The sequence below is a fragment of the Pipistrellus hanaki genome, assembly GCF_964339955.1.
Source record: "Pipistrellus hanaki genome assembly, chromosome: 7".
NCBI lineage: Eukaryota > Metazoa > Chordata > Mammalia > Chiroptera > Vespertilionidae > Pipistrellus > Pipistrellus hanaki.
Genome location: NC_140509.1, coordinates 13,820,940 through 13,847,651, shown reverse-complemented (window position 1 = coordinate 13,847,651; position 26,712 = coordinate 13,820,940). Strand labels below are relative to the sequence as shown.

Sequence of the window (26,712 nt, the reverse complement as noted above, 5' to 3'; positions counted from 1 at the left end):
AGAAAATAGTATTTCCACACTCTGGCACTCTCTATTCTCTTGTTTTTAAACAATAGTCTTTCTTTCACCTAACTTTTTTCACTTAGGGTTTTAGGACCACATCTATAAGTAGAAACTAGCTATCTGAATTTAATGAAAAATAGTGCAATATGAACAAATTAATGTTAAGTATTAAATATTATTTTGAGTCATCCAGCTGTGAAATATATATTTAGACAATCACCTGACTATAATTTCACAGCTTTTTGAATCATTGGAATGAGAGGGAGGAATGGAGAGGGAACTCCCTGAGCTAAGAGAACCCAGATTGTCTTTCTAATATTCTAGCTGCTTATCAATACTAAGGGAGACATTACACTTGTTTGAATCTTGGTACCCTCTAGGCCCCAAGTCATAGGGCATCACACTTTCCCCTTTTTCCCTCAGAGTAGTGGAGATTCACCAAGGGATTTGAGACTTGAAATTTGTTCTAGTTTTTACTTCTGTAGGAACATAGGATTATGGAAATTAGAGATCCCAAATTCCTGAAGTTATTTGGGGAACTCCAAGGCTGTGATTTTTCTGTTTATCAAATTCTTTGTGCATGCTATATGCATGGTATTGGTGCCTTAAAGCTGGGAATAAAACTTCACTCTGAATATCATAATTATGTACTAACTAGTTAACTGGCCTGTGCCCAAGTATGAGTTTTAATCATGTGTGATGAGATTAACCCTATTCTTATTGTTTTGGTATTTCTACATTGGAAAGCATAAATTTTACCAAGTTTTAGCCTTGGGAAGTTTTACATTAATTACTGGAGTGATTTCTGAATTTTGTTCTAGGACTCTATTGATTTATTGATTTATACATAAATGTATTATGGATTTTCCCAGTTAATGCAGTTTTAATATTGAAAATTAATTCTTGATACTTAAAATATTAATTTCATGTGGTAAACCCATCTATTTGAATGACTAGAAAGAAAGCTAGTTATTTACATTTGATTTTTTTTATCCTTCTGTTAGCATTGGATGTTTCAGTTCTCCAGATTTTTCCTCTTAATCTTGTAAATTCAACTGTAGCCTTTAAACATTGGTTTACTTTTCTGCATGTTCCACACTTAATTTAAAAAAGGTAATTTGTCATTTATCTCAGTGTCATCCAATAACCTACTGTAGCCACCTGCTAGTTGGATATATGCTTATGTGGTCTTACAGTTTTAATTTAATTTTTAATTGTGGAAGTTTAAATAAATTGCATTTGAGGCCCTTTCAGTTTCTTTGAAAGACAATATTATAGAGTAGTCTGGGTTTTGATAGAGTTTACGGTTAGACTCGTGAGAGGTAGAATTCCATTTGTTTTATTAATTAACCTGTTAACCAAGCGGGACCTATAAATATGTCAAACATAAACACTATTGGGAACGGGTAGGACATATGAGTACGTCCTTGAAATATATGTTGCACCTTGAGAGGGACGGTATATATTTTTTGTAATCTTTTTTTAAAAAAATATATTTTATTGATTTTCTTACAGAGAGGAAGGGAGAGAGATAGAGAGCTAGAAACATCGATGAGAGAGAAACATTGACCAGCTGCCTCTTGCACACCCCCTACTGGGGCAACCAATGTACATGCCCTTGGCCGGAATCGAACCTGGGACCTTTCAGTCCGCAAACCAACGCTCTACCGCTGAGCCAAACCGGCTTCGGCTGTAATCTTTATAATTGTTTGTAAAATTTATAATTTTTTAATTCGATGTTTCCATTTTTTTGTTGGTATTCTTTTCTATTTGTTGGTAATTTTGTATTTTCCTTTGTGCTTTATATATAAATAAACGAAAAAATATATATTTCATTTATTTTAATTAAGCATAAATAAAAAAAAATAATATAAAATTACATCTGCTGGGCATGACGTACTGACACGTCCTAGTGAAATAGTATGCACCCGTTGTACATTGCGTAATTAAAAAGGGAACTCCCCGGTTAACAGGTTAAATTTGTGACTTTGGGTAATCTAGTTGCTCTGTCCATGCCTCTAAATCGTAATAATAGTACCTACCTCACAGGGTCATTTTGACATTTAAATCAGTTTAATAGTGTCTAGCAAATAGTACATTCTCAGTATTTAAATATCATCTACTTATTGTCATTTTCCTCATTACTGTTATTGATTATATTAATTCTAAATCTTATGTCCTTTCAGATTCATTTTTTTCTTTTCTTTTTCTATATTTACTGATGTTAAAAATAGCATTGATTTGGTACTTTTTTGAATAATTTTTACCTGTTCACAAAAGCATACCAAATATAGTAAGATTTTGAATATTTTTTTCCTTATGCTATGACTTCATTCAGTAAGCATTTATTGGATTTGCACTATCTGCTGTTTCATTTCTTAAAGATGAAAAAGATCAGGTCTCTATCATCACCTAATTAGCACTAATGCTTTTTATGTTATACATATGCATGTACAAATTCTAAGGGTGTATAATTAGTTCTTGTGACAGATGTTAGAGATGATTTCTGGAAGGGGAAACATTTGATCAAGATCTTAAGAGATACGGTGGTATTAAACAGGATATGAAAGGTGCTGGCAGATTAGGGGTACAACAAAGCCTTCTAGGTAGAGGCAAAGATGCAGAAGCAGTGAAGTGTGGGAAATGTATGTGGGATTACAGGATAAAAGAAAAAATGAAGGCCCTTTTTCTTTTGCATCTTTGAAGTTCTGCCAATTACCTCTTACTATGAGAATGTTAAGATTTTTAAGAATTTACTCTTTGATTCTCTGCCCTAGTATCCTCTGCATAACCCTATATTGTTATCAGCCAAAGTACTACAATTATTGGCTCTTTACTGCTAACATTGTATCCACAAGTCACATGAATTGTACGTATTTTTTCTCTCTCACCTAATACACCTATATGGCGTGGGGTTTTAATTTGCTCTACCAGTATTTAGTCTGTATGTTCCCTTCAGTTGCACACTCTGGGAACAATTCCTTAGAATCTGAGATCCCAGTGAAATCAATGGGAGATGAATCCATCTAAATGGCTGTTCTTCTCACCTATATCCTTTTCCGTAAGAATGTTTTCTTCTTCCACGGGACTCTTCTTTTGATCCTTCCCTTCCTCTATGATAAGTGCTATGGAAGCATCTTGGAGGGTAGATCTGTTATTTATTGCCACAATAATGCTGAATAAGAAAAAACTATAAACCTTTAGTAGTAAAACCTCAGCATTATGTTCACGAGTCTAGCATGGTAGATTAGGCAGCCCCACCAGTGTTGACTGAGTTCTGTCATTTGTCTAAGTATTAGCTGACTGTCAGCCTATTCAACCATCCTGGGATTCTTCAGCTGGAGAATTGAGCTGACTCAGCTCTGCTCCAAGTGTGTGTAACCTTCCAGCAGTTTAGCTTGGGCGTGTTTTCATGGCAGTGGCACAGTGCAAGAGCACAAGTTGAAATATGAGTGCTTTTTAGCCTCTGCTTTCTGACCTCTGCTAATATCTTACTGGCCAAAATACATAACATGATTAAGCTCAGAATTAAGCTTATAGTGTGGAAGCATTTAAAGATATTTGACAATGAGAATTGATATATTGATAGTATGTGGTGAAGAATTAGGGCTCTCAATGCAATATACTGCAGAGGAGTATCTAAATCAAACTGGGGATTAGGGAAAATTTCCCAAGAGTGGTACCCCTTGACCTAAATTTTGAAGGAGTTAGTTGAATGAAAGAAGAAACGAAGACATATTTGGCAGAGAGAATATCACATACAAAGGCCCAAAGATGTAAAACTCATTGTGTGGTTAGAAATCTACAGGTTGTTTGATAGGTAAGGCAGGAAGAAAACATGTGTAGTTGGAAATAAGTCCAGAACCAAAGGTAAAATCCAGATTTCAGAGACTTTTCATATAATAGGCAAAGGAATTAAAAAGTTATAGGATTCTGTGATAGTTCTAAGGCTAGGTGTTAACTACTATCCCCCCATCCCCTTTATTGATTAAGGTATTACATACGTATGTGTCCTTATCCTCCCATTGCCCCCCTCTCCCCCACTCATCCCCTTGGTGTCTGTGTCCATTGGTTAGGCTTATATGCATGCATATAAGTCCTTTGGTTGATCTCTCCCCTTAACCCCATCCTCCTCTACCTTCCTTTTAAGGTTTGACTGTCTGATTGATGCTTCTCTGTTTCTGGATCTGTTTTTGTTCATCAGTTTATGTTGTTCATTATATTCCACAAATGAGTGAGATCATGTGATATTTATCTTTCTCTGACTGCCTTATTTCGCTTAGCATAATGCTCTCCAGTTCCATCCATGCTGTTGCAAATGGTAAGAATTCCTTCCTTTTTATTGCAGCATAGTATTCCATTGTGTAGCTGTACCACATTTTTTTAATCCACTCATTTGCTGATGGGCACTTAGGCTGTTTCCAAATCTTAGCTATGATAAATTGTGCTGCTATGAACATAGGGGTTTATATATCCTTTCTGATTCTTGTTTCTAGTTTCTTGGGATATATTCCTAGAAGTGGGATCACTGGGTCATATGAGAGTTACATTTTTAGTTTTTTAAGGAAACTCCATACTGTGCTCCACAGTGGGTACACCAGTCTGCATTCCCACCGGCAGTGCACTAGGGTTCCTTTTTCTTCACCTCCTCTCCAGCACTTGTCATTTGTTGATTTGTTGATGATAGCCATTCTGATGGGTGTGAGATGGTACCTCATTGTCATTTTGATTTGCATCTTTCAGATGATTAGTGACTTTGAGCATGAGCATGTTTTTATATGTCTCTTGGCCTTCCTTATGTCCTCTTTTGAAAAGTATCTATTTAGGTGTATTGCCCATTTTTTGATTGGATTGTTAATCTTCCTTTTGTTAAGTTGTATGAGTTCCTGTAAATGTTGGAAATTAAACCCTTATCGGTGATAACATTGGCAAATATGTCCTGCCATGCAGTGGGCTTTCTTGTTGTTTTGTTGATGGTTTCTTTTGCTGTTAAAAAGCTTTTATTTTGATGTAGTCCCATTTGATTATTTTCTCTTTAGTTTCATTGCCATAGGAGCTGTATCGGTGAAGATACTGCTTCAGCATATGTCTGAGATTTTGCTGCCTATGGATTTCTCTAATATTTTTATGGTTTTCCCATTTTATGTTTAAGTCATTATCCCTTTGAGTTTATTTTTGTGTATGTTGTAAGTTGGTGTTTGATGTTAATTATTACTAATATTTGTATTTTCTTCCAAATAGCTGGTCTTTATGAATATATTTAATAATATATAGGCTGGTGTTTGGAAGGTACATAGATGTTTTATGAAAATTTTCAGTACATTTGGAAGATTGTACATTTTATTCATTGTAAGCTACTAGAAATATAAACTTTTCATAGTATAATTTAAAGATTAACATGAGTTTCAGTGATACTGTGTGTAAACAGCAATAAAAGATTTTTATTACATGCCAAATTTTAAAAGTTGTAGAGTATAATCTAAAATAATCCCAAAAGATCATTCACATATCCTATATGTTTTTCTTTGGTATAATTGTTATATATAATTAATTTTTAACATCTTTCTTCTGTTACCACTTTTTTATCCATTTTCTGGAGAACAGACTTAAAATACATTTCTTCTGGCGCACTCAATTTCATTTTGATTTGAAAAACATTATGGTAGAATTAGAGATAAACTTTTTCTTAATGTTCTCAGAACAAAAGTGACAGATCATTGTCTAGTTTACATATTCTAAAAAGACAGTTGTCTTGTACATTTCCTGATTGAAACTAAAGCTCTTTGTGAAGGAACAAATGGAATGTATTATGTACTATAACTGGAATATTTATGCATTTTCCTTTTGGCAGTCATGAATATTTGCAAAATTAACTGCTTAATTGATGATATTATAAATTTTCGTTGTTTTCCATATTTTTTGAATTTATAGGTTTCTTTAGTCAGTATTATAGTATATGAGACTAAAACTGTTTTTCTAGGTGACAAGTTCTGGAAACATAAGTACATGAGGAGAGAATATAGTTACAACAGTAGTATTAATTATGACCAGGTGGTTTTTCTAGAAGGCTATTTAAGGAAATATAATAATGTAATAATTTTGGCATGAGTTTGCTTTATTTTGAAATGGTGGGGGAAGGGAGATTCTAGTCTTTGCACTCTAGTGAACTTGACATCAATCTCAAAAAAAAATCTGGCATTTTTAATTATGAGGAAATTTCATGAGTTCACAGTACGTATCAGAGTAAAATGACTTCCCTTAATGATAGGGTAATGCCATGGCAGGCAGTATAGTACAAAAATTCAGTGAGATGTTCTTATGGGCGAGGTGGAGAACTGGAGTAAAGACAAAGGCACCTTGATAGTTGCTTCACCAGTTCCTAGCCCACGAAGTGCTGGTCTGTAGTCTCAAGGTTATCTCTTAGCTACAGGGCTTTATATTGGGCCTGTGACTTCTTCAACACTTACATTAGAGGTTTTCATTTTCTTTGTTAGTTTAAAAGTTTTGGAATCTTTTTCTTTAAATATTATTTTGAGTGGGATCTCAATATATAAACTAAATAAATGCTAAGCTCTTCTGTTTCATTGAGGATTGGAAATGGTGATAGTTGTAAAAGGTCTATCTATAAGGATATGCCATTTAAGTACCCTTTATTAAAGGATAAGAAATGAAGAGTCTTTAACCTTGAAGACTAGTGAGGATGCATGATTTTTTCAGGTAGATTAGTGGTTGCCTTGAGCTGGGGATGGGAATGTGGATTAATTGTACCAGGTATACCAGTTAATAATGTGGATTTTGCAATCAAAGAAAACAAGATAATTTCAAGAGAAACATAAAAGTGCTTTATTCAAAGTAATGTCCATCTCTAGCTACACATTTCCCCCATCTTTCATGTAATTTGTGGATACCGTTCCAATAGAACTTTTCTTGTTTTGAGGCAAATCATTCAGAGACCCAATTTTCCACTTCTTGATACATTTTGAAGTGCTCCTCAGAAAGTGTGTGTACCATCTATTGGAACAAGTGATAATCTGAAGGAGCAAGGTCTGGTGAATATAGCGGGTGGGTTAATACTTCCCAGGCAAGATCTTTTGACAAGTCTTTAACTGTCTTTTTTTTTTTTTTTTTTTAACATATTTTATTGATTTTTATTACAGAGAGGAAGGTAGAGGATAGAGAGTTAGAAACATCTATGAGAGAGAAACATCGATCAGCTGCCTCCTGCACACCCCCTACTGGGGATGTGCCCACAACCAAGGTATATACCCTTGACCGTAATCAAACCTGGGACATTTCAGTCCGCAGGCTGACTCTATCCACTGAGTCAAACCGGTTTTGGCTTTAACTGGTTTCGAAGTGTGTGATGGTGCATCATCATGAAGCAAAATTACTTTGCTGTGTCTTCTGGCACATTCTGGTTGTTTTATGACCAAAGTGTGGTTCAAATTGATAATTTGTTGTTGGTAGCAATCAGGATTAATGGTTCCACCTGGTTTTAGAAGCTCATACTCATAATACACCACACCTTCCTGATCTCACCAAACGCAGAGCATTGTCTTCTTTCCGAGGCCATTTGGCCTTCCAGTAGATGTTGATGGTTGACCTTGATCAACCCATGATTTTGTGCATTTGGGATTCTCAAAATGAATCCACTTTTCCTCACCAGTCACAATTTGATGCGAAAAAGACTTTCTTTCATACCGTTGAAGCAACATTTTACTGATGACTTTTCAGTTTTCCATTTGTCTTTCAATCAGCTGATGTAGCAGCCCTTTTCCTTCCCATTGTTTGTAAATGATAGGAAATTGTTTGTTGAGCAACGTTTAATCCTTCTGCAAGTTGTTTTTGAGTTTGACATGCATCTTCATGCCCAGTAATGCTTGGAAATTGTTGATCATCAAATTTTTCAGTTGACCTGGACATTCTTTGTCTTTCACATAGAAATCATCATTTTTAAAGTATTTAAACCAGCATTCAGAAGGATATTGAAATGAAGCATGTTCACCATAAGCTTCCCCAACTATATAACTTTCAGCAGCATTTTTTTTTTTTTCAAAATAAAATAATGAATTAAAAACTTACCGCAAATGCTCTTTTTTTTTTTCTTGGCACAAAATTCGACATTTTTAAGTGTAAAAATATCTTTGTTGTTAACACCTTCAGAAAGTTTGATATAGGAAGTTTTGAAGCTTGCTGTCAATACAACAAAATAGCATACATATCAAATCGCATATATATCAACTTATGTGTAACTCCATCTATTTTTTAAAAATCCGCATTATTAACTGGTACATATGGTAAAAAGGCAAGAGACATTTTTTTTTTTTTGAATGATGGAAATATTCTGAAACTGAACAGTAGTGATGGGTACAACTGTATAAATTTACTAAAAGTCACTGAATTAAACCCCTTTTATATGTGATTTTATAGTATACTAGAGGCCTGGTGCACAAATTCATGCACAGGCGGGGTCCGGTTGGCCTACCCTGATTGGGGCCAATCAGACCAGACTGGCCAGGGAGAGGGAACACAGAAGGTTGGCTGGCCGGCCCCACCCCCTGTCGGGATGGATGCGGCAGATTGGGGGTGGGGTTGGACAGGGGACGGCCCATGGGAGGTTGGCAGGCTGGCCCAGTCCCCTGGTTGAACTCCTGGTTGAGGGGACAATTTACATATTAGCCTTTTATTGTATAGCATATGTACTATCTCAAGAAAACTTTAAAATGATACTTTCCTAAAAGATTTAAGCAGTTTTCTTCATATTTTTGAAGACCTGTCACATGTAAAAGATAGATGTGATATTTCATCTAGCTTTAGGTGACAAAACTAAGCCTCATGTGTGAAAGTTAACAGAGAAACATAATTTTACTTAATCTTCAAGAATAGCATTCCAAAAGTGGGAGAGACTGAGGTGGGGGGGGGGCGGGGTGGTCTTTAAGAGGTTTAAATGACAATTTACCTAAGTATGCCAGGCACATGTAAAGTACTCAATAAATGTTTGCTCTTCAAAGAAAAATAGATGTAGGTAAAGTAGAAGTATATAAGTATATATGTTTGCAATGTGTTTGTGTGTGTATATATATAAATGTGTATGTATAATTTTGAGAGAAAGCAAATGTTCCAAAATGATAACAGTTGGTGAATCTATACGAAAATTGCATGTTTTCATTGTACCATTATTTTGTTGTTGTTTTTTCGTTGATATGAAATTTTTCAAAATAAAAAGTTAAAAGGGGAAAAAGTGAGGACTCATGGTTAGGTTGATAGGGCTGTTAGAGCAGATTTTCTTAAACCCTATGAAACTTAATGAAATCACCATTCACTATCTGAAATAGAAAAAAATCAATTTCTTTTTCTCGTTAAAGAACAATGTATGCTGGTCATACACAGCCTCTTAGCAGGAAAACTACTCATCTTACTAGTGCAGGAAGCATGGGTGCAGGGGTCGTCATTGTTCTGGAGGAGGATGTCATCTAGTAGTGAGGACTCAGATGAGACCCCTGCACTCAGAGGCAGGTTTATTGGCGTGATTCTGTTCCTGACTGGCTTCCAGCAGTGAGGAGCTGCCATTGTGAGAAGGCCCAGTGGCCAGCTTAATATCCTCAGGGTGACTGCTAACCATAGCTGCTGAAAACTCCCTCGTTTGTGCAACTTTCAAAATTCTCAGCTAGTGTAAAATTTAGTGCCTGATATTGAGGGCCACAAGAAATATTTGAACAGTGATTAATAAGTTAAAAAAAACAATTATTATTACACATCATCATCCCATTGTTTAAAACGGAAGAACTTGGAAGTTCTAACACTTGAGGCTGCCGCTTATTTTGGCTCCTCTCACTAAAGGTCTGAAGTCATATTGGCGTCCTTTTCCTTATGTCAGTTTTGCCTGAATTGATTTTCAATGCTACATAACTAAATGGGCTTAGAAAAATAATTACATACCCAGTAAATACATTGAAAACCAAAAGTTTCTTTTTTTCAGAACTACTCAGTGTCTAATATGGTAATATGCGTTACAAATCTAGAAAATACTAAAATATATGGCATTTCCTAAACTCATTTACCTACAAAATACTTTTTGTCTGGATAACATCAATTTTTCTGTCCAGTTTGCCACATTTATTCATTTTAATTTTCTAAATACATGTATAATGCAAAATTTTATTTTTAAGTGACTTTCTCACAGTATGTAATTCATAAGCTTATTTTCTCTAACGCCATGGGCAAATCTCTTAACTTTATTGGGTCTTTGATTCACAGTCCATGAAATGTGCTTGAAAATTTGGGTGAAATTTGTGATTATAGTGTGTCTATATCCAATGTTTTAGAAGTTAATTTTTGACTGTTAACTTTCAGCAACAATAAGATAAATTCTTGTATAATTAAATATTTTCAGGGCCTATAGGGACTAAAACAACTTTTATGAAATTATTGCATATTTCTCTAAAAAGCTTAAGATTTTAAAAATGTATTTATTAATTGATTGATTTTAGTGATTTCAGAGAGAGAGAGAGAGAGAGAGAGAGAGAGAGAGAGAGACAGACATACATTGATTTGTTTGTTCCACTTACTTATGCATTCATTGGTTGATTCTTGTATGTGCCCTGCCCTGGGAACTGGACCCATAATTTTGGTGTATCGGGACAATGTTCTAACCAACTGAGCTACCCAGTCAAGGCTTTGTATTTGTTTATTTATTTGTAAAATTTTAAATTTATGTTTTCCTTACTGTTCAAAAATAGTATTATATAGGGTTAGGCAAAAGTAGATTTACAGTTGTTAGTATGAAAAATAATATATCAATTAATAAATAATAATACAGGGAGTACTCTTTCACCTACTCACAACTATAAACTTAATTTTATCCCACCCTGTATTAGTTTCAGGTATATAACATGGTGATTAGACATTTCCATATCTTACATGAAGTGACCATACTGATAATCTAGCACCACATACAGTTATAATATTATTGACTGTATTCTGTGAGCTGTATCTTATATCTCTGTACAGTTTCTATAACTGGCAATTTGTACTTCCCAATCCCTTTTATCTTTTCCATTCCTTCCCCAAAGCTCTCCAATCTAGAGACCTTAAATTCTCTATTTGAATTTGTTTTCTTTGCTTATTTATTTTGTTTTATAGATTTCACATGTAAGTGAAATCATATGTTTTTGGTTGTTCTCAGTCTGAGTTATTTCCCTTAGCCTAATCCCATGGTCAGCAAACTGTAGCTTGCGAGCCACATCCAGCTCTTTGGCCCCTTGAGTATGGCTCTTCCACAAAATACCACGGCCTGGGCGAGTCTGTTTTGAAGAAGTGGCGATAGAAGAAGTTTAAGTTTTACTAATTTGGCTCTCAAAAGAAATTTCAATCATTGTACTGTTGATATTTAGCTCTGTTGACTAATGAGTTTGCTGACCACTGGCCTAATCCCTTCTAGGTCCATCCATTCTCACAAGTGCCAAGATTTCATTCTTTTTTAATGGCTTTATAATATTGCCTTGAATATAAGGACCACATCTTTATCCATTTGTCTTGATGAAAATTTAGTTACTGTCCATATCTTGGTTATTATAAGTAATGGTGCAGTGAATATAGGGATTGTTTTTTTTTTTGTTTTTGTTTTTTTTTTTTTGGAATTATTGTTTGGATTTCTTCAGATAAATGCCTAAGTAGTTAGTTATTTATTTATTTATTTATTTATTTATTTATTTATTTATTTATTTATTTTGAGGAACCTCTATATTGTTTTCATAGTGGCTGCACCAATTTACAACCCCACCAACAGTGTATGAAGGTTCCCTTTTCCAACATTTATTTATTGATTTGTTGATAATAGCTATTCTGACAGGGGTGAGGTTATATCTCATTGTGGTTCAGATTTGCATTTCCCTTGATGATTAGTGATGTTGAGAGCATTTTTTCATGTTTCTGTTGGCCATTTGTATATCCTCTTTGAAGAAATGTCTATTCATGTCTTCTGTTTAATTGGATTACGTGTATTTTTTGTTTGTTTGTGTTTCTTTATATATTTTGGATCCCTTATCAGATGTATCATTTGCATATATCTTCTATTCATTATTTTATCTTTTTGTTTTGTTGATGGTTTCCTTATATTTTTCACAAAACAGGAACAAGTAATACAAAAGTTTATATGAAACCACAAAAGGCTCCGAATAGCCAAATCAATTTAGAGAAATAAGGACCAAGTTGGATTTATCATGCTACCTGATATCAAACTATACTATAAGGTTTTAATAATCTAACAACAGGATTCTGGCATAAAAGAAGACACATCGATCAATAGAACAGAATAGAGAGCCCAGAAATAAACCCTTGTCTATATGCTCAATTAATATATAACAAGACAGGCACAAATGTACAATGGGGAAAACACAGTCTCTATAATAAATGGTGTTAGAAAAACTGGACAGATGCATGCAAAAAAAATGAAATCTTACACCATATATATATAAATAAACTCAATGGGTTATACCAGTGGTTGGCAAACTAATTAGTTAACAGAGCCAAATATCAACAGTACAACGATTGGAATTTCTTTTGAGAGCTGAAAACCGACTCTGTGCATGGGCCACAAAGTTTCAATCACACTGTGCGTGTGTGCCTGCATGTGGTATTTTGTCGAAGAGCCACATTCAAGAAGCCAAAGAGCTGCATATGACTCGCGAGCCGCAGTTTGCCGACCACTGGGTTAGACTCTAATTGTAAGATCTGAAACCATAAAACTTCTAGAAAAAACATAAACAATAAACACTTAGACATTGATCTTAAATTTTTTTTAAGTATGTCTTCTAGGGCAAAGAAAATAAAAGCCAAAACAAATAAATAAAACTAAATACATCAAACTAAAAAGCTTCTGCACTGTAAGACTTAGAAATTAGTTATGCAAAGTAGTTGAACCAGACTTTATATTATTTTGTTAATGTTTGGTAAGTAAGCATCTAAGAATAATATATCTAATTTGTTAGTTTTTGCTCATTTAACATAGAATTGCAGAAGATTATTTCTAGGTGAAATAAAAGCCTTTAATTAGATTTGTGACCGTAAGATGGTTATTTAATTTTCTTAACCTTCATTTTTTTTTCTTATTAAAATAAGATAAATGAAGTAAATCTTTTTGCTCTATCCCTGGCCTACCATTCATTCATTATCTTTTTATTCCTCTAATAAGGAATAATTTGCTTTATGCTGTTACTTATTACAGTTTGAATATGGGATATTTGCTTTTTGGGAACATAAGATATAAGAGGAAATTGCTCTGAATTGTAATACGAAATTCATATGCATATGTCATTTGTGTAAACTTCCTAATATGCACATTTTCATGCCTTGTGCTATGATAATTCTAGGTGAACTTTCCTAGGTAAGTCTGGTTTTTGCAAAATTGTCTAATTTATGTTTTCTTCTCATTTATTAAAATCTATTTCTCTCATACATCAAAGATTAATACATGATTATTTTAATATTTCACACTGCCCATCTTCTGATTCTGTTTTCCTTTATCTTATGTTATTTTTTAACATATACATCACTTCTTTAGTAATTTATTATATTAATTATATTGATTTTTGTATCCTTTCCTCATTGGAATGCAAATTCTACTCTTTTTGTCTTTTGTTTAATGTGTTTTGTTCATTGATGATCATAAGTAACGGCAAGTGTGCCTGAAACATACTAGGTACTTAATATCAATAGGTGGTATACGTAGTGTTTTTTCAAAGTTTTAACTGGCCTTAACTTTCATTTTACTTTATACAAATATATATGTATTTTTCACACTGATATATTATAAATTTTACAGACCATGAATGATAATTTTATACTCTTTTCTTATATTTTTCTACATTTATATCTACTTGCTAGAAAAACTGTTATCCTAGGTATTCATTTGATGTTTTAATTTACTTATCACTTTGACCTTTTCAAAACCAATTGAATTAATTTCTTACTTTGAAAAATAGATAAAATCATTGAGGTATATGAAAGTTAGAGGTGATAAAAATTGAAGAGTAAGGATAATTTGCATGTGTTTTAACTGTCTGGTTGCCTTAAATGAATGATCATAGCAATCTTATGCACTACCCACCCCTTTGAACAGTGGGTAAATCATTCTCAACAGATATTGGGTAAGAATGACATAAGCAGTATGTCTGTGTTTGCACGTGCTGTCTAGTGCCAGGTTAGCTGACAAGAGTGTAGTGAGGGCTGTAGCCTGCTATTCACTCTAATTCCAGTTAGGAGAAATTCCTGGATATTATAGTAATACCTAGTTTATAAAGTATAATCAAATAAATAGTTTGCAGGGAAAAAGGAAACTTTCTTTTGGGGACAGAAAGGCACCTAGAACCTTCTTACAATAAGCAGTAGTCACTTGGTGTCAATTCAAAGTAATGTCAGTTACCTGAGGTAGAAAAATGTCCAAAAACCAGAAGTAATAAAAAAAAAAAAAGTAACTAACTCCCAAGACCACAGCAATTTACTTAACCACAGCATCCAGAATGAGTTAACCACATTAGAGTTCGTAGCCAGTAGTAAGTACTGAAAGCAGCTCAGCATCCAAGAAGATGAATACATGGCAGTAAAGAAATGTCTCTTTGTCCTTTCTTTTTGATGAGTTCATGGATGCTTTATGAGCAGGTCTGCTTGTGGGCCTTGCGTTCTTCCTGACGGGCCCAGCAGGTTCTTTGCCACAGATTTTTATCAAAGTTACACTCTTGGCTTCTTTTTCAGAATCTATTTTCCATTAAAAGTCAATCAGCTTTATTGAGGTATAATCTATAATAATAAAAGGATAGTATGCTAATTAGACTGGATGTCATTCTGGACAAAGCTGGGGTGGCGAGCAGGGCGGGGGCGGGGGGGGGGAAGGGGGTGGGTAAGAGAGGGGAGAGGAGAAGCCAACCCAGGTCCTGGGTGCCTGTGGGTGGCCTGGGGGAAGCCAGCCTGCAGGTGGCCGGAGGAGGGAAGTCCTGGTTCCAGGTGCCCAAGGAAAGCCAGTGTCAGCCGGTTTCTGGGATCTGGGGGAAGGAAGGCCTACTCTTGCATGAATTTCCATGCATCAGGCCTCTAGCTGACTAATAAAACTGTAAGCTATTTAAAGTGTACAGTATGAGGACTTGGTATATGTATGCATTGTGAAAGGATCTCCTTTATTATAGAATCCTTTTCAGTCCTTCACTCTATTCTTAAACAGGGCTTGACAATTTGAAAACAAACTATTTTAAACCCAAAGTGGACCCCATTAAATACACTGAAAAAGAATAATATAAAATCCTTTGACAAAATCCAAAAGTGCAAACACTTTTTAAAAAAAATTCTTTAAGGGAAATAGAATATTTTCACTTATAGAAACAAAAAATAAGTTGTGTCCTTACTACCCTTCCTGCATTTATTTTTATTCTTTTTTTTCAATGTTATGCATATAAAAACCTTCATCTCTTCTCAATTTCTTAATTGGTATCCAATTACTCAATTTAGTACAACTTAATTTCTCACAAGAATTTTCTTATAAAAGTGACTTTTGTAAAATACAACTTTAAAATAATTCTTGAAGACAGATATTTTTAGGATTTAAAAATTATCTGAAAAGGCACGTTTTTTTATTTAAATTGAAGTAAAATTGACGTATTATTAGTTTCAGGTGTACAAAATAATGATTCAATATTTGTGTATACTGAGAAATGATTACCACATCAAGTCTAGCTATCTGTCACCAAACATAGTTACAAAAAATGTATTTTTTTGTGACAAAGACTTTTAACCCTTTGCACTCCGCTGTCCCCTCTCAGGGGACATCGGAATTCTAGCATATCACCGGATGTCCCCTCTCAGGGGACATTGCAGTTTATTAGTGATTACGGGGAATTGAGTTATTTCAACGCACGTTTCCTCCATTAGCGTCGAGTAGCTGGTAGCCAATGTCCAGAATGGTTCGGAGTGCAAAGGGTTAAGATCTCTCTTAGCAAGATTAAAAAAAGCAATACAGTATTATTAATAATAATCATCATCTTGTACATTACATCTCAGGGCTTATTTATTTTATAGCTGGACATTTGTACTTGTGGAGTTCCTAGACACATTTTCCACCCAACAATCAATCTGTTCTCTGTATCTGTCAACTTTATTTTTTGTTTGTTTTTCATATTCCAAATATAAGTGCGATCATATAGTATTTGTCTTTCTCTTTCTGATTTCACTTAGCATAATTGCCTTCAAGGTCTAAACATTTTGTTGCAAATGGCAAAATTTCATTCTTTTCTATCACTGAATACTATTTGTGTGTGTGTGTGTGTGTAGACTAATCTATATTTAAGTTTCATTTTTAGCATATTATGCAGTAACATCATTATTTATTTTTACTGCTCAAGTTGTAACAATTCACTTGGCTAAAACAATCTAATTGACTAAAAGATAAAACAACAAATTTAATTTAAATCTTTTGTGAAAAGAACATGTTAAAAACAATCCAATTAATGTGTTTTTAAAATGTTCTTTTTATTAGAGTTATTTATTGAATTTGTTGTTTTATATTTTAGTCAAACACTTCAGGATGATATATATATATATATATATATATATATATATATATATATTTTTTTTTTACTTTTTCTATAGTGAGATTTGAAGTAAATTTTAAAAAAAATAGGAGGAAAACTTTGTTCATGTAGCCCAAAGAATTCAATAATGAATATATCAGTGAACACAACAAAAAGTTCTGAGTAGTGTCAGATATATAAAAGGATTTTGTTTTGATGTAGTCCAATGTATTTTTTTCTTTTGTTGCCTGTGCTTTTGGTGCCATACTTAAGAAACCATTGCCAAATCCAAGGTCATGAAAAATTTCCCCTCTATTCTAAGAGTTTTACAGTTTTAGCTCTTTAATTTGGGTCTTTGTTCTATTTTGAGTTCATTTCTTCACACCAATTATCGAAAAGACTGTCCTTTCCAAATTAGGTGTTCTTTCCACTCTTATGGAAAATCAATTGAGCATATATGTAAGAATTTATTTTTCATCTTTTTATATTTAGGAGAGTACTACATTTTTTTTCTTCATGATAGCCTCGGGTGATATAGGCAAAGTGCCTTCTGTGGAATAGGTGTTTTCCTAGTTCACACATGAAGTTATCACCATCTGGGTGTTAGTTTTCTCAACTTTTCTCCATATTAGGTTCTGCAAACTGACCTACCTTGCTTGGTTTCCTGTCATTCTCTCCTATATCTTGAGTACCATGCTAGTTGAAGTCTAGGTTATCGGATGCTAGGAATAAATTTTTACTGCAGGGTCTCTTACTTAGCCTCTGGAACTGTATTTTGCCATTATGTCTGACTTCTGTTTTGTTTTTCCTACTGTTGAAATATTAGTTTTTAATATAGTATTGTGCATTTTCAAATGTGTTCTACCAGGAAGTGACTATCTGCACATCTGATCCGCCACTTGAAAATCGAGAATAGGACTTTTAAGAACAGTTTTATAGTCCATTCTTAATAATTGGCTGTATATACTTTAAAATGATAATTTATAACATTTACATAAATTTTTCTTAGCAGTTTTTATTTTAATTATTTTATATGCTATTATAATTTTCTGTATGGCTACTATATTGTATTTCTGTATTGGCAATTTGGAGGTGATATGATTTTCTGATTATCAGTGTTAAATGGTTGTTAATATTTTACATTTTGAAAAAGTAAATACCCTTAAAAATTTTACACAAATCAAAAAATAGGATAGATAACACTGCTTTCACTTGATGTAAGAGCGATGCAATTCATTGTCCATAGGAAACTGTACCACTACTCTGTTACTTGAGAAAACAATTGTACTTTATTAAACAGATAATTGTAGTAAATATCTTTCACCTTCTCCATTCTTAGCTTTGTAAGTCTTGATACTGGTGTGATTAATTTTTTATTTTTTGCAGGTTTTCTTTAGGTGATTCTAGGAGGCCTCTTCATGAAACAGCAGTTTTGGTAGAAGATGTGGTACACACTCAGTTAATTAATCTGGTAAGAACATATATAATCTCATTTGTTATCTCTCCTCTGCATTCTGCTTATGTTGGGATTGCATTTGGAATTTTTTGTCAGTTTTATTGAGTTACAGTTTACATGTAGCAAAATTTTACCAGTTTTGATGACTTATTCTTATGTGACTACCAACACAATCAAGATATGTAGACATTTTCATTATCCATAAAAGTTCCCACGGGTCGCCTGTATAAATCAGTTTTTTCACTTACCCTCTGAGCCCTGGTAATAACTTTTATAATCTGTATTCTATTACTATGTAAGCATAGTTTTTCCAGTACTATTTTTAAATCCTTTTTATTTTGAATTTTAGACATCAAAATAGTGTATAAATAGAATAGTACAGAGAATTCCTAAATACTCTTCAATGCCATCTCTTAACATCTGACATAACTATAGTACAGTTATAAAACCAGGAAGTAATAGGGGCATAATACTGTTAATACAATTATCAACCTTATTTGAATTTCATCTTTTTTTTCTCATAATGTCCCTATTCTCTTCCAGGAGCCAATTCAAGATAAAAAGAATATTTGCATGGTCACTAACTATTTCCCCTAAGATACTTATTAACAACAAAATGAAAAAAAAAGTAACTTATTAATAGAAGTTAGGGGTCTTTCTAAGGGTATCATATCAACAGGTTTATGTTTGTCCATAAATTTTAGCATTCATCAGTGTATTTTAAGATAATTATTACCATACTAGAAGCTCGGTACACAAAATGTGTACGCAGGTAGGATCCCTAGGCCTGGCCGGATATCAGGGCTGATTAGGGACTTCTGGCTGATAGCTGGGGTCCTCCTTTCCGTGCTGCCCTCTGGTGGTCAGCACACATCCATAGCTGTCTCCATCTGGTCTCCCGGTTAAATTCCCGAGGGGACACTTTGTATATTAGCCTTTTATATATATAGATATTTACCTAATAGTGGTTTTCTATTTCCTTCTTTCCTTTTCTGTTTTTTTTTTAATTTCTATTATCCTTAAAGGAATAGCCATTCTTTATCACCACATATTTATTTAATTTTAACATATGGATGGACTAAAATATATTTCAATTTTATTTTTAGGGTATTGTGCAGTAATATTACTTATTTTTATTGCTCAAATTATACCAGTGAAAAACACTGTCATATTCTTTCCCCATTTTTCTATCTGTTTTTCGGTCCTAGGTTGATATATATTAGAAATATTAGTCCTTTGTTTATGGTATATGTTAATAAATCCTTGCAGTGGATCAGTTTTCTTTCTACTTGTTATTTTAACAGATTAAAGTTCATTAATCATTTATTGCCTTTTGATTGAGAATCATAGTTAGAAAGGCTTTTCTTTATACCAAGTTTAAAGAGATTATCATTCAATTTTGTCTTCTAGTACTTGTATGACTTTCCTTTTTAATGTTTAGATCCCTAGTTCATCTATAAATTATTTTTGTTATTGTGTAAGCTATGGATCTAATCTTTTTGATGCATTTGAGATATTTCCTTTATGATACTCTAAATTAGTATATATGCTTTAGAGTATATTTCTAATTTTGTATTCTGTGCCATTGCTTAAATTGTCTATACATGTGCTAATATGACATTTTTAATTATACCAATTTTATAGTATAGTTTAAAGATTGTTACAGCTAGTCTTACCTTGTAATTTTTCTTTCTCAATATGCTCCTGGTATTTCTTGTATGTTTATTTTTCCAAGTGAATGTTATATTAAACTTTGTAGATTCATAAAATAGCTTATTGGTATTTTTATTGAGATTGCATGAATTCATAAATTTAGAGAGAACTACATCTTTATAGTGTTGAATCAATTTTAAGAATAGGAACTGTCTTAACATTTTTTTCAAGACTACTTTTGTGTCTTTCATGAGTGTTGTAACATTTTTCTTCTATAGGCTTCATGTATTTTTTGTTAGATTGATTCCTAAGTGTAATCTTCTTTGGTGCTATTGTAAATGGTTTTCTCAATAATCATATAATGACTGAAAACTTCTGAAATATGTAAATCTACAAATTCAAGAATCTGAGCCCACTCTAAACAGGGTAATCCCCCCCAAATGCATGTTCCAACTACTGAATACTAAAGACATGATGTAAATCTGAAAGTAGCCAGATTTTTTATGATAAGGGAACAATGATTTGAAACATAGCTGAAATCTCATTAGAAAGCATGGAGACTAGAGGGAAATGGTAGTTCTATATTTAATATTTTGAGAAACCTCCATACTGTTTTCCAACTTACATTTCTATTAACATCTTGCAAGGATTCCTTCTTTTCCACCACCTCTTGCTATCTTATGTCTTTTTCTTTTTTTTTTTAATAATAGCAAAGTTTGATATCTCATTGTGGTTTTGATTTGAATTTCTCTGATGATAAGTGATGTTCAGCATCTTTTCATATACCTGTTGGCCATCTGCATAAATTCTTAGGAAAAGTGTCTATCAGATCCTTTTCTTATTTTTTTAAAAAACTTTTTAATGTTTTCATGTATGTTTTATTTGGTTATTATTAAATCTCAGTGAGGATATTGTTATTCCTAATTTGAATGGCCAGGTGAAGAAAGATGATTTACCCAAAGTTACAGGCTTAGTAAGTGGTGGAGTTGGAACCAGGATTGGGGCTTCCTGATACCCATCCTTTGCAAGTGTTAAAATTATTTCTTTTTTATTTTCTTTTACTATAGAGTTTATCAGGTCCTTATATATTTTAGATATTAACCCCTTATCAGATATTTGGTTTACTAATATTTTCTCCCATTTCATAGGTTGCTTTTTCATTTTATTATTACTTTTGCTTGCAGTAGCTTTTTAATTTGATAAAGTTTTAGTTGTTTATTTTTTAGTTTTGTTACTTGTGTTTTTAGTGTCATATCCAGGAAAAAAAAAAAAAAATCATGGGCAAGACCAATGTCAAAGAGTTTTTCCCATGTTTTCTTCTGGGAATTTTATAGTTTCAGGTCTTACATGTAAGTCTTTAAGACATTTTGAGCTAATTTTTATGCGTTATGTAAGATAGGGTATCCCCAAAAATACATATATACTTTAACAGTTGATAGCTCAATTGATGTTTCCTTCTTTTCAGATTTAACCCATTGGGATTAGTAATTATTCAAAGTATGTATGCATTTTGGGGACACCCTGTACATATAGGCATCCCCTGCTTTTTGAAAGTGTGTGTTCCACCACTTCACTTTTACTAAAGACCTACCTCAGTACCTGTTTCCACTAACCTGAAGAAATCTGAAGAGGATTTTGACTTTTACAAAAAAGGCAAAAAGGGAAAATAGTGTTCAGTCTTTGTTTTGTATTGAGCCATTATAGTGGCAGCAGTACCCAGAGCAAATGAGAACTATACTGGAACTATACTCAGTATTGCAGCATCAATAAATGAATTGCTCCTATAATGCTATTAATTATAATATCCTTTCACATTCCAAGCTGACATGATTTCTGATGACTGTATAGGTGCTTTTATTTTCTGTTCATTCAAAGTTACTTGTCAGAGGGTCTCTTCATTTTATGCTTAGAATATAATTACATTTCATTTCAAAATTATATCAGAAATTCACTATATTAGTTTACAGGTAAGGAATAAGCTATTCAATTTGTTGTACTGTTTTCATATCAGAACCAGTTTTTCAGGGTCATGGTAATAATCTTTAATTGTAAAAATTAATAACAAATTTATATGTGTGAAAATTGATTGCTTAAATCTTCCATCTTGGTCAGTATGCGCTGAGTTGTCTATCCCTGCTCTCCCACTCCCCTCCTACTTCTAACACTTTTTAACTTGGCAGTTAACCTGGTAGAAGGAGCTCATGCAAGGCCCTGCTCAATCCTAATCACCAATTCTGTGAGGCGTCACTTATGCCACCTCAGTAATAGTTTATGAGTATGTTTTAAAATAGTCATAAAATTTCTCGTGCAGAACTTCAATTTTAAGGGTTATCAAAATAGGACAAACTAATATAATTTGTGATTGCATAAAATAAAGGAAGTAGCGGTACCAGGGGGACCTCATGAATCACAGAATGGAAGCAGACTTCTAGCTAACTAAACATTCAGACTTTGTACTGAGTCACAGCATGTATATGTAACTCAGCAAACCGGAACACATTCTGTGTTTATGTGAATGGGATACAGGGGTTCACAAATACCATCTGGGGGGAAAAAATCTTGGTCTGTTTTGTCTGGTCCTACTGTGGAGTAAGTGAAGTACCACATATTTAGCATAAACAGACTGAAAACACACCATTTTGTGGAAAACACACATGTGCCCATGTCCATATACAGGGTGGTTCAAAATATAAAACATTGTGTTGCTAAACGCTGATGACTTTTATTTGTTTGTACTTATAACTTTATTTTCTTGTGAATGTATTGTGATAATTTTATAATTGATTTGGAATAGCACTTATTTCTGATTGATTGGCCTTAAAATTTCCTATTTTAATTAACCTTATTTTCTCTCATATGTTACCGCCTCATGCTTCAAGAGATACTATTGCATCTCCTCTTTTTAAAAAATAAATAAGTTCATATTGCTGTTAATAGATAAGTAGTTTTTAATCTTTGACACAGTATGGGCATATTTGAAGTAGAAAACCTCTTGAGCTCCATTTTCTCTGAATTCCCCTGGGTAATTTGCTACAGCATAACCTAGAGGACCAACCAGGAAGGGATTTCTAATCCCACCCCCCACCACCACACACCTGCATTCTTAGCCTGTCTCTTTTATCCTGCTAGAGAATATCTCACTAATAGTCCGTTCAAGTCTTCAAGGTAAGAAAATCTCAGAGCACTAATTGTTCACAGTACTTATAAGTTATATGTAGTGTCTCAGGTTACTTGGTTTTCTTAGCATGGATATAAAATAATATCTTCCCATTTTTCTTCACGTGTCAAAGATTTTTCTTTAAGCTTCTTTATTTTTCCTCCCCATTGCTGGTCTGCTAGGCTCCCTTCACCTCACTAATCTTTACTAGCTGCTGGGATCCTATATCATGCTTGGACTTCTGACCTGTGTTGAATGTTTTAGTTCTGGCTGAAACATCTTAAAAATACCTAATGTATAGTTTCCAAGAATTTTGGATTTACCAAATAGATGCAAACCTATATAAAGGGTAATATGCTAATAAGACCAGAAAGACTGGACGTCTTCTGGACAAAGCCACAGTGGCAGGGGCTGAGGCAGAGGCGGTTAGGAGCCATCAGGCCTACAGGGGAGAGTGGTTAGGCATGATCAGGCCAGTAGGGGAGAGTAGTTAGGGGGGATCAGGCAGGCAGGGGAGAGCAGCTAGGGATGATCACACAGGCAGGCAGAGGGGTTAGGGATGACCAGGCAAGTAGAGTGGTTAGGGGTGATCAGGCAGGCAGGCAGGTGAGTAGTTAGAAGCCAGCGGTCCCAGATTGCGAGAGGAATCCCAGATTGGAGAGGGTGCAGGCCAGTATGAGGGGACCCCGTACCATGCACGTATTTTTGTGCACTGAGCCTCTAGTGTAGATATAATTAAGAGACTTTATTTCTCAGATCCTAGTACTGAATAGTATTGGTATAGATAATAAGTAAGACAATGTTGAAAAATATATAATACTTTATTAAAAGATGTGTGTGTGTGTTTTTAGTCCCTTCAAATATTTGCACCCATCCTAATGTTATATTAGGGATAAAGCAAGTAATTTTAATATATTGGGATAGGGCCCAATTTGTTTATGCTAATAATTTCTAGTCATTTTTATGTATCTTGATAAATGTGGAAATCATATTCTTAGTTTCCCCTAAAGATATTATTGTAACTATCCTTATATACTTCTCTAGAGTAAGTTGTTCTGAAATTCTAATATATATAATCTGAAATTCACAAAGTATTTCTAAATGGAGCAATGATATAAATTTAACTTCAATTTTTTAAAGTTAATGGAAGGAGATATAAAGTTTGTTAAATAAGTGTATCAATTAAAAAAGGATTAAGAAATAAGTCTTAACATTTTGATACTAATTTTGAAAATGATGTTTTGTTATCAGTAATATTATACTGACTTTGCACTCTAATCCAGCTAAGAATTGACAGTAAGCAATAAAAGTAGGTAGTAGATACTATAGAAATGCTGCTAATTATTCAGTATGTTTAATTAAAAATTTTATTTGTTTTTCTTCTTTATAATAGAGTAGAAGCAGCAGAATGGTGATTATTTACTAAGTGAGGCATTGATAAGAAACTACAAGTAGCCAGGAGAAAATAATTGCTCAAAAGTACAAAGACACAAAATTACAAGTATCTAGGTGGTCTAGGAGAAAAATTTATAAAGTGTGTTCCAGAATGTGTGTACAGTAATGTCTAAAGTCTCCTAATAAAGTTTTTTGGTTGAATAGACCATCACTTGTAAATAACAAAATATGATTATTCATATTCCTAGGAAGGCTTCAAACAATTAGAAAAAGTTGATATATTCAGGGTATTTTGTTTTTAGAAACTAAAGATAGTGTATGATAAACATAGAACTATATCTCTCAATAATGAAGTTTTTTTTTTTGTATAAATGTATAGAGTGTAGCATATATAGACCAAAAATTTTTTCCCAAAAAATTTTTATGTAAAGATTCCTTGATTTAGCAAATGCACTTAAGAAAATACAAATAGCTGAAACCGGTTTGGTTCAGTGGAGAGAGCATTGGCCTGCGTACTGAAAGGTCCCAGGTTCGATTCCAGTCAAGGGCATGTACCCTGGTTGCAGGCATGTCCCCAGTAGGGGGTGTGCAGGAGGCAGCTTATTGATGTTTCTCTCTCATCGATGTTTCTGGCTCTCTATCCCTCTCTCTTTCTCTCTGTAAAAGATCAATAAAATATATTTTTTTAAAAGAAAATACAAATATTTTATTTTTAAACTTTTAATCTGCACACACTTTGACAGAATGGCATCTCTTGTAACAAACATTTTACTTAATTTTATAGTAAATCAAATGCACTATCTTCATTTATAGACTTGGAAACTGAAGAACAGAAAAAGTAAGCAACTTATCCCAAATCATACAGCTTATTAGCAGAGAATATGGAACTCAAGCCATTTCTTCTTTGTGTTGCTGGAGATATGCTTATTCTTGTATAGGCACTAATGGGTACTTATCTGACTAAATGGACTATACACACCTCGAGGATTCCTTCTAAATTTGAGTATTCTGTGGCCCTCTGAGTGAAGAGTATTGTTTTGCGAGAAGGATTTATATTTTCGAGAATATTAAAAAGAATAAAAGTACTTGAAAAAGAGAAATCCCAAGAAAGGGAAGCAGAATCTTCTTTTGTGTGGAAAATATAAATTTACTCTCAAGTCTCTGATGGATATTTAGCAGACTTGAAGTTTGTAAAGAGAAAAAGTAATATTCTTCTATATGAAAATGGTCTTGGCCTGTAAAATCTTAGGCATAATGAGTAATTTAATAACATTAAAATAGGCATCATTTAATAGACCTCCAGACAAGCTAATTAAATGTATCAAAAAGAATAGATTTAAACATAATTGAAAAATATATTCAAAATATTGAACTTGTTTAAAAACTCACCATATTTCTGCTTGCCCTGGTAATAGGCTTCAAAAAAAAAAGTTCTGATAATGCCTCTTTCCTTGAAAATTTCCTCTTGAAGACTGTTGTGTCCGATCACTAGACTTCAGTAAGACGTGATGGTCTTATGAGAAGTAAAATACCTAATAGAGTTCCTAAAAATTTTCTTATGGTTCACATAAAGAAAAAGTAATTTTTTTCTCAGTTTCTTATTCTATTTTCTTTTACTTTCATCATAGAAGTCTCAGCTTTATTCTGTTCAATAATATTGTCTGTGGTAGCTTTAAAAAATTGTTCTTTTTTTCTAAATATACAAGCATTTGATCTTATTGTTAAGAATAACATTGTATCTGGCTCGGTGGCTCTGTTGGTTGAAGCATTGTCCTGTGCACCAAAAGAATTGAGGGTTCGATTCCTGATCAGGGCACATGCCCAGGTTGCTGATTCCATCTTCAGTTCAGGGTGCCTTTGGGAGGTAACTGATCAATGGAGCTAACCTCTCTTCCTCCCCACTCCCTTTTTCTCTTTTTAAAATCAATAAACATCCTTGAGTGAGAATTTTTTAAAAATTAAGAAAAAAGAATAAGGTGTTATGGGTTCCTTGTGTTTACTAGGAATTCAATTTGTTGTTGTTAACCCTCGCCTGAGGATATTTTTCCCATTGATTTTTAGAGAGAGTGGAAGGAAGAGAGGAGCAAGGGAGATTGAGAGACAGAAAGACATCGAAATGAGAGAAGCACATTGATTGGTTGCCTCCTGCCCAAGCAGGGCCTGGGATCAAACCTGCAACCCTGGCATGTGCCCTTCACCAGGAATGGAATCCTTTACCCTGGCAAGTGGGGCCACACTCTAACCACTGGAAAACGCGAGCCACAGCAGAACTCAGTATTGTTTAAATGTGTGTGTGTGTTTTTGTTTTGTTTTGTTTTCCATTTAAAAGCAAAACTATTAACTCCCCCCCCCCCTTTTTTTTAAAATAAATAACTTTGGTATTTTCTATCATGTTGGATATAAAATAAAGCCACTGAATTTTTATATAAATCAAAGATCAGGCAGTTACTATTGTTCAAACATCTCACTTGTAAAAATAAAGAAAATATTAG

The 26,712-nt window shown here is 33.6% G+C and overlaps 1 protein-coding gene across 4 annotated transcripts in view; it reads left to right on the top strand.

Moving 5' to 3' along the window:
• The window catches only part of SUPT3H (SPT3 homolog, SAGA and STAGA complex component), a 390,182-nt gene that overhangs the window by 159,979 nt on the left and 203,491 nt on the right, over window positions 1–26,712 (top strand). For all 4 annotated transcript variants that reach the window (XM_084889815.1, XM_084889814.1, XM_084889816.1 and 1 more), the window contains exon 3: window positions 17,946–18,030. In XM_084889815.1, coding sequence (XP_084745941.1) covers window positions 17,946–18,030 — 85 coding nt within the window. The remainder of the gene's footprint in view (window positions 1–17,945; window positions 18,031–26,712) is intronic.